This window comes from Sycon ciliatum, chromosome 3, assembly GCF_964019385.1.
Source record: "Sycon ciliatum chromosome 3, ocSycCili1.1, whole genome shotgun sequence".
In the NCBI taxonomy this organism is placed as follows: domain Eukaryota; kingdom Metazoa; phylum Porifera; class Calcarea; order Leucosolenida; family Sycettidae; genus Sycon; species Sycon ciliatum.
Window position 1 is genome coordinate 33,365,615 of NC_088645.1, and position 10,802 is coordinate 33,376,416.

The window sequence follows — 10,802 nt, forward strand, 5'->3', positions numbered from 1 at the left end:
TAGTAGTAGTAGTAGTAGTAGTAGTAGTAGTAGTAGTAGTAGTAGTAGTAGTAGTAGTAGTAGTAGTAGTAGTAGTAGTAGTAGTAGTAGTAGTAGTAGTAGTAGTAGTAGTAGTAGTAGTAGTAGTAGTAGTAGTAGTAGTAGTAGTAGTAGTAGTAGTAGTAGTAGTAGTAGTAGTAGTAGTAGTAGTAGTAGTAGTAGTAGTAGTAGTAGTAGTAGTAGTAGTAGTAGTAGTAGTAGTAGTAGTAGTAGTAGTAGTAGTAGTAGTAGTAGTAGTAGTAGTAGTAGTAGTAGTAGTAGTAGTAGTAGTAGTAGTAGTAGTAGTAGTAGTAGTAGTAGTAGTAGTAGTAGTAGTAGTAGTAGTAGTAGTAGTAGTAGTAGTAGTAGTAGTAGTAGTAGTAGTAGTAGTAGTAGTAGTAGTAGTAGTAGTAGTAGTAGTAGTAGTAGTAGTAGTAGTAGTAGTAGTAGTAGTAGTAGTAGTAGTAGTAGTAGTAGTAGTAGTAATACTCATAAAAAGGACACACTTCAGGCTCATTACAAACATCTTGAAAGTTTTTGTCTTCACAAGTATACTTTCAAGCCTTCTCATCAGGTGAAATACAGGCAAGAGAAAAGGAACAGGAACAGTGGATTAAATACAGTAAGAAGGTGGTAAAACAGCGCAAAAAGAAAGAAAGAAAGAAAGAAGATAGCTAAAGTAAACAGCGAAAATTGCAATAATGACACAAAGGTGCAAATGCGAGAAAACTCAATAAGCGCGACATGTAGTGCGACAACAAGAGACAACCACTGGACATACATGTAACTAACGAGGTTTTGACGACCTACCTAACAGCCTAAGTGTGAATTTGATTTGTTTCTGTTTGCAAAGGTTGGGTTTCCTTGTGTGGATGTGTACAGCTTCCAAAACATTCAGCAATCTAGCACTGCGTACACGTGACACAATCGAAAAACAATCATCCGAATACACAGCACGACAATCAGGATGCTCAAACAAATGACTAGTAGTAGTAGTAGTAGTAGTAGTAGTAGTAGTAGTAGTAGTAGTAGTAGTAGTAGTAGTAGTAGTAGTAGTAGTAGTAGTAGTAGTAGTAGTAGTAGTAGTAGTAGTAGTAGTAGTAGTAGTAGTAGTAGTAGTAGTAGTAGTAGTAGTAGTAGTAGTAGTAGTAGTAGTAGTAGTAGTAGTAGTAGTAGTAGTAGTAGTAGTAGTAGTAGTAGTAGTAGTAGTAGTAGTAGTAGTAGTAGTAGTAGTAGTAGTAGTAGTAGTAGTAGTAGTAGTAGTAGTAGTAGTAGTAGTAGTAGTAGTAGTAGTAGTAGTAGTAGTAGTAGTAGTAGTAGTAGTAGTAGTAGTAGTAGTAGTAGTAGTAGTAGTAGTAGTAGTAGTAGTAGTAGTAGTAGTAGTAGTAGTAGTAGTAGTAGTAGTAGTAGTAGTAGTAGTAGTAGTAGTAGTAGTAGTAGTAGTAGTAGTAGTAGTAGTAGTAGTAGTAGTAGTAGTAGTAGTAGTAGTAGTAGTAGTAGTAGTAGTAGTAGTAGTAGTAGTAGTAGTAGTAGTAGTAGTAGTAGTAGTAGTAGTAGTAGTAGTAGTAGTAGTAGTAGTAGTAGTAGTAGTAGTAGTAGTAGTAGTAGTAGTAGTAGTAGTAGTAGTAGTAGTAGTAGTAGTAGTAGTAGTAGTAGTAGTAGTAGTAGTAGTAGTAGTAGTAGTAGTAGTAGTAGTAGTAGTAGTAGTAGTAGTAGTAGTAGTAGTAGTAGTAGTAGTAGTAGTAGTAGTAGTAGTAGTAGTAGTAGTAGTAGTAGTAGTAGTAGTAGTAGTAGTAGTAGTAGTAGTAGTAGTAGTAGTAGTAGTAGTAGTAGTAGTAGTAGTAGTAGTAGTAGTAGTAGTAGTAGTAGTAGTAGTAGTAGTAGTAGTAGTAGTAGTAGTAGTAGTAGTAGTAGTAGTAGTAGTAGTAGTAGTAGTAGTAGTAGTAGTAGTAGTAGTAGTAGTAGTAGTAGTAGTAGTAGTAGTAGTAGTAGTAGTAGTAGTAGTAGTAGTAGTAGTAGTAGTAGTAGTAGTAGTAGTAGTAGTAGTAGTAGTAGTAGTAGTAGTAGTAGTAGTAGTAGTAGTAGTAGTAGTAGTAGTAGTAGTAGTAGTAGTAGTAGTAGTAGTAGTAGTAGTAGTAGTAGTAGTAGTAGTAGTAGTAGTAGTAGTAGTAGTAGTAGTAGTAGTAGTAGTAGTAGTAGTAGTAGTAGTAGTAGTAGTAGTAGTAGTAGTAGTAGTAGTAGTAGTAGTAGTAGTAGTAGTAGTAGTAGTAGTAGTAGTAGTAGTAGTAGTAGTAGTAGTAGTAGTAGTAGTAGTAGTAGTAGTAGTAGTAGTAGTAGTAGTAGTAGTAGTAGTAGTAGTAGTAGTAGTAGTAGTAGTAGTAGTAGTAGTAGTAGTAGTAGTAGTAGTAGTAGTAGTAGTAGTAGTAGTAGTAGTAGTAGTAGTAGTAGTAGTAGTAGTAGTAGTAGTAGTAGTAGTAGTAGTAGTAGTAGTAGTAGTAGTAGTAGTAGTAGTAGTAGTAGTAGTAGTAGTAGTAGTAGTAGTAGTAGTAGTAGTAGTAGTAGTAGTAGTAGTAGTAGTAGTAGTAGTAGTAGTAGTAGTAGTAGTAGTAGTAGTAGTAGTAGTAGTAGTAGTAGTAGTAGTAGTAGTAGTAGTAGTAGTAGTAGTAGTAGTAGTAGTAGTAGTAGTAGTAGTAGTAGTAGTAGTAGTAGTAGTAGTAGTAGTAGTAGTAGTAGTAGTAGTAGTAGTAGTAGTAGTAGTAGTAGTAGTAGTAGTAGTAGTAGTAGTAGTAGTAGTAGTAGTAGTAGTAGTAGTAGTAGTAGTAGTAGTAGTAGTAGTAGTAGTAGTAGTAGTAGTAGTAGTAGTAGTAGTAGTAGTAGTAGTAGTAGTAGTAGTAGTAGTAGTAGTAGTAGTAGTAGTAGTAGTAGTAGTAGTAGTAGTAGTAGTAGTAGTAGTAGTAGTAGTAGTAGTAGTAGTAGTAGTAGTAGTAGTAGTAGTAGTAGTAGTAGTAGTAGTAGTAGTAGTAGTAGTAGTAGTAGTAGTAGTAGTAGTAGTAGTAGTAGTAGTAGTAGTAGTAGTAGTAGTAGTAGTAGTAGTAGTAGTAGTAGTAGTAGTAGTAGTAGTAGTAGTAGTAGTAGTAGTAGTAGTAGTAGTAGTAGTAGTAGTAGTAGTAGTAGTAGTAGTAGTAGTAGTAGTAGTAGTAGTAGTAGTAGTAGTAGTAGTAGTAGTAGTAGTAGTAGTAGTAGTAGTAGTAGTAGTAGTAGTAGTAGTAGTAGTAGTAGTAGTAGTAGTAGTAGTAGTAGTAGTAGTAGTAGTAGTAGTAGTAGTAGTAGTAGTAGTAGTAGTAGTAGTAGTAGTAGTAGTAGTAGTAGTAGTAGTAGTAGTAGTAGTAGTAGTAGTAGTAGTAGTAGTAGTAGTAGTAGTAGTAGTAGTAGTAGTAGTAGTAGTAGTAGTAGTAGTAGTAGTAGTAGTAGTAGTAGTAGTAGTAGTAGTAGTAGTAGTAGTAGTAGTAGTAGTAGTAGTAGTAGTAGTAGTAGTAGTAGTAGTAGTAGTAGTAGTAGTAGTAGTAGTAGTAGTAGTAGTAGTAGTAGTAGTAGTAGTAGTAGTAGTAGTAGTAGTAGTAGTAGTAGTAGTAGTAGTAGTAGTAGTAGTAGTAGTAGTAGTAGTAGTAGTAGTAGTAGTAGTAGTAGTAGTAGTAGTAGTAGTAGTAGTAGTAGTAGTAGTAGTAGTAGTAGTAGTAGTAGTAGTAGTAGTAGTAGTAGTAGTAGTAGTAGTAGTAGTAGTAGTAGTAGTAGTAGTAGTAGTAGTAGTAGTAGTAGTAGTAGTAGTAGTAGTAGTAGTAGTAGTAGTAGTAGTAGTAGTAGTAGTACTACTGGTGCGCTGGTGGAGGACGGTTGCTTGATTTGGAGCTCTGACGATTAACAACTGACTGAGGAGGAAGCTTGGACACCTGTTTTATGGTACTGTACTCTTTTCTATTCTTGGTGTTGGGTTGTGTTGTGTTCTTGGCTGCTTTCCTTGCAAGTATTCGTGTTCTCACTTGTTTGTGGCGTCCTCTGGGACCGTCACCTTTTTCTCACCTCAGCTCCCTACCCCGCATTACCTTACCCTCCTTGCGTTCTATGTTAGAGTATTTCCCAGTGCAACCATTTGCGCTGATAGCGCCCCCGCGTCATTTATCACCCTTAACTAGTGAAGTTTTTGGTGGCGGACTCCAATTGCTGGCGCTACTCTTTGCATTTTCTCTGTTTCTCAGTATTGCATCACCTCCACCCAGGAGCTGTGAGGTATTAGCTCCGGAGCCAGTTTTCACGCAATGTCCTGGGTTCATCATGCCTAAATGCTGCAAGTGTAACGCATTGGGCTCTTGTGCCAATTGCAGCTGCGCAAAGAATAGTGTCAGTTGTGACAATTGCGTCCCGCTTTCAAAGGGGAGATGCAGAAACACTAACTTTAGCAAGGCGCCGAGAAGTTGCGCCTCCGTTGCAGCGCCAGATGGTACTCAGCCTGCACTAGCTGGTAGTGGACAAACAGCCTCTACGAGGACACAGGACCTCCAGTCAGCATCAGCCTCTGCTTTGGCATGCAGCCAATCATTGCCTTCTACTGCGGACGTTAATCTTCTGGCATTTCTCGATTCAACGCAGTCGTTAACCACCGATGCATCGCAGCCTGAGGCCAGCTCACAGATGTCAATGCAGGAGTTGCGGCAGGCGTCGCAGCATCCAGACTCTCCGATCCCAGCCGTGTCGCAGCGGCCAACGTCTACCACCCCATCTACACCGCTGGCCAGTCAGCCCCAGCCACAGCAGCCGGCACGAGACAACTCCAGTACAGAAGCGGCGCACGATTTGGGCCCTTTGCCGACTGCTCCTGAGGGTCAACCAGACAGCCTGCAGGGGGCGTATGAAGAGTGTGTGACTTGGAGGAGAAATTTGTTTATTGTTCCCTTCGGAGCGGCCGGGAAGCAATTTGTTGAGAAGCAATTTGTTGAGGAAATTGCACGACTGGTTCGCATATTTTCCGACGCGGCGCCCAACCGTGAACGAGCCTGGACATCAATAGCTGTCGCGTGCCACCTCCTGTTGCAGAAACCGCACGGACAGGGCTCCTCCTCCGAACACGGAACTCACCTGACGCGTCGACTTGCTGTTTGGAAGTCAGGAGACATCAACACCCTGCTGCGTGAATGCCGATGCATCCAGGCGCATCTTCCGGCACACCATACCCGGAACGTCGACCAGTCAGGCCAAATTGACGACACCTTGTTTTCAAAACTCGTATGTTCTGGGAAAACGCAGTCAGCCATTCGGATGGTTTGCTCCAGTGGCTCGGGTGGAGTGTTGTCAATGAGCGACACTGTCAGCGGCAGCCCAGGTTCAACAGTACGTGACATTCTGCTTGATAAGCATCCCCAGCCTGCTGTACCTCCGGATGACGCTCTCTTGCAGGGGCATGACGCGGCTACCCCTCAAGATCCGATCCTTTTTGCCAGGCTCACAGGAGCGCTGATCAAGCAGATAAGTCGTCAAATGTCCGGAGCGGCCGGTCCATCGGGCCTGGACTCTGATGCGTGGAAACGCATGTTGACCTGCTTCGCTGCAGCGTCTGACCAGCTCTGTGCGGCAATGGCAGAAGCAGGAAAACGCTTATGCACCCAGGAAGTCCCACCAGAAGAGCTAAGTTCGTTCACTGCGGCCCGCCTCATCCCACTGGACAAGCAACCGGGGGTGCGCCCTATCGCTGTTGGGGAGGTTTTCCGGAGACTAATAGGCAAAGCTGTGATGAAGATAATTCAGTATGACGCCATGCACGCCACAGCCCCTCGTCAACTCTGTGTTGGTGTTCCGTCTGGGTGTGAAGCTGCCGTGCATACGATGACCGACATGCTTGTCTCGCCGGAGGTGGAGGGTGTGCTCTTGGTCGATGCCACCAACGCTTTCAACGCTATGAACCGCACAGCAGCCCTACACAACGTGCCACTCGTCTGCCCTGCCCTGGGGCAGGTGTTCAAGAACACCTACAGCAGTCCATGCCGCCTGTTTGTGTCGGGTGGTGGAGAGATAAGGAGTCAGGAGGGTACCTGCCAAGGTGATCCTCTCGCCATGGCGATATACGCGGTCGCCATGATGCCATTGATAGACAAGCTGTCAGAGTGCTGCCCCGACGTGGTGCAGCTATGGTATGCTGATGACGATGCTGGTGGCGGACAGCTCCTCAATCTAAGGCAGTACTGGGATGGGATTCTGGAGCATGGCCCTGGGTATGGGTACTACCCTAACGCGAACAAGACAACACTAATTGTCAAGGAGCAGCATTCGGCCCTGGCACTCCAGCTTTTCAGGGACACGGGCATTCGTGTTGTGACCGAGGGTGCTCGTTATCTTGGCGGCGCACTCGGTACAACGGTCTTCTGTGAGGAGTATATCACAGATTTGATCGACAAGTGGACGCTGCAGGTTGATCGCCTGGCGGAGGTGGCCACCACTCAGCCACATGCTGCGTACGAGGTGTTTGTAAAGGGCCTCGTGTCCAAGTGGCGGTACCACTTGCGCGTCCTATCTTGCCCTGCGCATCTTCTGGCCCGTCTCGACGCCGCCATTACGGACAAGCTGCTGCCAGCGCTCAGCGGCCATTCGTGTTCGGACGAGTCGGCACTGAGAAAGTTGCTATCGCTACCAGCGCGGTTTGGTGGCATGGCAATCCCTGTGCCCTCGGTGGAGGCCGAGAAAGAGTTTTCTGCATCCAGACAGATTGTGGCTCCTGTGGCGGCCTGCATAAGACCACCAGAACATCCAACAAGCACCAACGAAACTACTCAAACAGACCAGCTGAACGAGGCAATAGCCCTCAGCCGGCAGGAGGCCGGGCGTATTCGCAGAGAGAAAGCTGCCCAAGCCACGGGTCTCGTTAGCGAATTGCGCCCGGATTTGACAGCAACACAGGCGCTGTTGGTGGAGAATGCCGCGGAAAAGGGCGTATCATCTTGGGTAACGGCGGAACCATCGTCCCAAATGCAGATGGTGCTGAACAAATCGGATTTCCGAGATGCGTTCTGCATCCGCTACGGCCTGCAGCCTGACGGACTCCCCCTGACTTGTGTATGTGGTGCTACAAACACAATAGACCATGCGATGATGTGTCCGGCAGGGGGCTACCCCATGGCACGCCACAATGAGATCCGGGACTTGTTGGCTGACGTGATGCGTGAGGCGGTCCGGGATGTGGAGGTGGAACCGCCTCTACTACCATATGATGGTGAGCGGCTCCAAGGGAGGACAGCCAACCGCTCGGCAGGTGCCCGCCTGGACATCCGGGCTTGTGGCTTCTGGACGAGACAGCAAGATGCCTTTTTCGACATCCGGGTTACACACCCAAAGGCAAGCTTGCTGTCGCGTCAGGAAGTCATCAGCCAGCTCCGAACGCATGAACGGATGAAGAAGCGCCAGTACGGAGAGCGGGTGACAGCAGTTGACAGAGGTACGTTTACACCGCTAGTTTTTTCTACCTCGGGCATGATTGGCAGAGAATGCTCAATGGCACTGAAGACACTGGCATGCCTGATTGCTGAGAAGAACGTCGACCTACACGTATCGGTTATCATGGGTCAGCTCCGTTGTAAGCTGTCAGTCTGCCTTATGCGATGGGCAGTCACCTGTTTGCGGGGTTCAAGATCGTCATACCGCCGCAACAGGATGAATTTCACGACGATGTGCAGGTTGCGGGCAGCCTGAGCGTGATAGTACCTGACAGACATTTGCCCAACATTGCCCCATGATAATGAATTCTTGAGTTTTTGGACATTGTATTGCATTGCTGCTCCATCTACATGGCTGTATTTGTGTTTCACATCTCCATTTCAAGTTTCCTAATAAAGATTGTGTCAAGTAGTAGTAGTAGTAGTAGTAGTAGTAGTAGTAGTAGTAGTAGTAGTAGTAGTAGTAGTAGTAGTAGTAGTAGTAGTAGTAGTAGTAGTAGTAGTAGTAGTAGTAGTAGTAGTAGTAGTAGTAGTAGTAGTAGTAGTAGTAGTAGTAGTAGTAGTAGTAGTAGTAGTAGTAGTAGTAGTAGTAGTAGTAGTAGTAGTAGTAGTAGTAGTAGTAGTAGTAGTAGTAGTAGTAGTAGTAGTAGTAGTAGTAGTAGTAGTAGTAGTAGTAGTAGTAGTAGTAGTAGTAGTAGTAGTAGTAGTAGTAGTAGTAGTAGTAGTAGTAGTAGTAGTAGTAGTAGTAGTAGTAGTAGTAGTAGTAGTAGTAGTAGTAGTAGTAGTAGTAGTAGTAGTAGTAGTAGTAGTTTCTTCTGGCAGTGCTGCAGGCTGCATGACATGTCACGGCGTGAGGCTTCTGCTGGGCCCTGTTGCTCCTGCAGCAAGAAAAGTGGTACGTGCGGAGCATGTTCATGCAATAGGAATGGACGCTGCTGTGTCAATTGTTACCCAGGTCAGATTGGGCGCTGTAGGAATTTTGGAAATTTGGATTTGCATGATGTTGGTGGATCGGAGGTGCCTCAAGGCCTTTCTGCTGGTGATCCGCCGGCCTGGAGTGGACGAAGAGTGCAGCCTTCTCGACCGGGTGATTCCGCTGCTGGCCGGACCGGTGGCGTGCCTCGAGAGGTACGGAATACTTCGGTATCCAGGCCCCCGTCGTCGGCCGCTGCATGCTCTGGTGTAGCACCGGCGCCTGGATTCACAGGATCTTCCCAATCTTATTTATCTGCGCCTGCGGCTCCGTCTGTGAAGTCGCTGCGGGTGGATTTGCCTGTTCCTGTGTGCTCGGAGACTGTTTCTGATTACGCTGCCGCCTCTTCGTCCGCGGGTGCTTCTTCTGATCCCACTGCAGCTTCCCGGGTACCTGTGTCTGCGGCGCCGGCCTCTGTGGGTCCCGGTTCGTCTGGACAGCCTCAGGCGGAACCATCCTGTTCACCAGCATCGCTATATCAGCCATCGCATGTTCGTCTGGCCCCTCTGCGTCCGGAAAAGCAAGCGTCGCGTGAGCCGAGTACGGTGGTTGAGGGTGGCAGTAACTCATCTGCAGATGAAGGGTTTTGGAGTCAGACTACTGATGAGACTGTGAGCATGTTCGATTCTGCATACCGTGAAGTCATCTCATGGAGAAGAAACGTGTTTATGGTCCCCTTCGGCTCGGAAGGCAAAGAGTTCGTCAAGGAGATTGCACGCCTCATTGGCTTATTTACGGATGGCTCGGGTGCTCGGGCCTTTGCGTGGTCGGCGGTGGTCGTCGCCTGTCATCTGTTGTTGCAGAAGCCGTTTCGTGGATCTGCGGCTAGCGACCACAAGACGTTTTTGGCCAAGCGGCTTGGGCTGTGGACTGCCGGTGATCTCTCTCCATTGCTACGGGAGTCCCGATGCATTCAGGCTCATCTCTCTGATGCAGCCGTGGGTGATTCGAGTCCACGTGCTTTGGACGATGTTCGCTTAGCGAACATGGTTTTCAATGACCGAGTTGGCAGTGCTGCCCAATACCTGGATGCTGATGGTGCTGGTGGCGTTCTTCCCCTGGATGAAGAGGTGAGTGGGAAGTCAGTTCTAGAGCACCTGCGGGATAAGCACCCTGCTCCCCAGCCGGCTGATCCAGACATCCTACTGGACTGTAGCCCCGACCCCCCGGATCCAGTTATGTTTGAGGCGATAACACCAGCAGCTATGAAGAAGACGATATTGGGAATGAAGGGAGCTGCTGGACCTTCGGCTTTGGATGCGGCTGCCTGGCGTCGGATGGTTGGCATGTTCAAGTCAGCTTCTGACGAGCTCTGTTCGGCCCTCTCTCGCATGGCCAAATGCCTGTGCACGGAGAGGCTGGACGCTTTGCATCTGCGCCCGTTTCTGGCAGCGCGACTGATACCACTGGATAAGCGACCTGGCGTGCAGCCCATCGCTGTGGGTGAGGTGTTTCGGCGTGCAGTTGGCAAGGCAATCATGGCGGCGATTGAGAAGGATGTGGTGATTGCAACGGCGCCAACCCAGCTGTGCGTCGGGATACCATCGGCATGTGAAGTGGCTGTGGAGGCGCTGTCATCGGTATTTGCCAAGGAGGAGTCAGAGGCAATACTCCTCGTCGACGCCACTAACGCCTTTAATTCAGTGAACCGGGCAGCTGCACTGAACAACATACCACGCGTGTGCCCAGCTGCAGGGCGGGTATTTGTGAACACGTACGAAGCGGATATCCCCCTGTACCTGGATGGTGGCGAGACACTCTACTCAAGAGAGGGCACGTGCCAAGGAGATCCACTGGCCATGGCATTTTATGCTTTGGCTACCGTCCCTCTGGCCAAGCATCTGTCCACAACATGCAGTGGTTCCATGCAGGTGTGGTATGCTGACGACAATGCCGCTGTGGACCGCGTTGTGGCACTCGGTGAGTACTGGAACTGCATCTCGGCTGAGGGCCCGAAGTATGGCTACAAGCCTAATGCTGCCAAGACCGTGCTCCTCGTCAAGAGCCATCTGGTGTCAGACGCTGAGTGGGTATTTGCTGGCACTGGCATCCGGATTTGCTCTGATGGCGTCCGGTATCTCGGTGGAGTCATCGGCAGCACTGAGTTCTGTGATGGGTTTGTGGGAAGCCGTGTGGGTGACTGGTGTGCTTTAACCAAGAGGCTGGCGAGTGTTGCAGAGACCCAGCCCCACGCGGCTTACCACTTATTCATCTCTGCCATTCAGTCTCGGTGGTCATACTTGCAGCGCGTTGCTAATGCTGACGGGGCACTCTACGCACCCCTGGATCGCGTCCTAAATGATCAGCTGCTGCCTGCATTCACGGGCCATTCTGTG

General features: G+C 47.2%; 1 protein-coding gene across 1 annotated transcript; it reads left to right on the forward strand.

Moving 5' to 3' along the window:
* Positions 1-2,233: 2,233 nt before the first annotated feature.
* On the forward strand, positions 2,234-3,430 carry LOC135812705 (uncharacterized protein DDB_G0271670-like; the record flags this gene model as incomplete). Its single annotated transcript, XM_065325973.1, has 1 exon — positions 2,234-3,430. A coding segment is annotated over one exon (1,197 nt), but the record flags the coding sequence as incomplete, so codon positions are not given.
* Between the last annotated feature and the right edge of the window lie 7,372 nt (positions 3,431-10,802).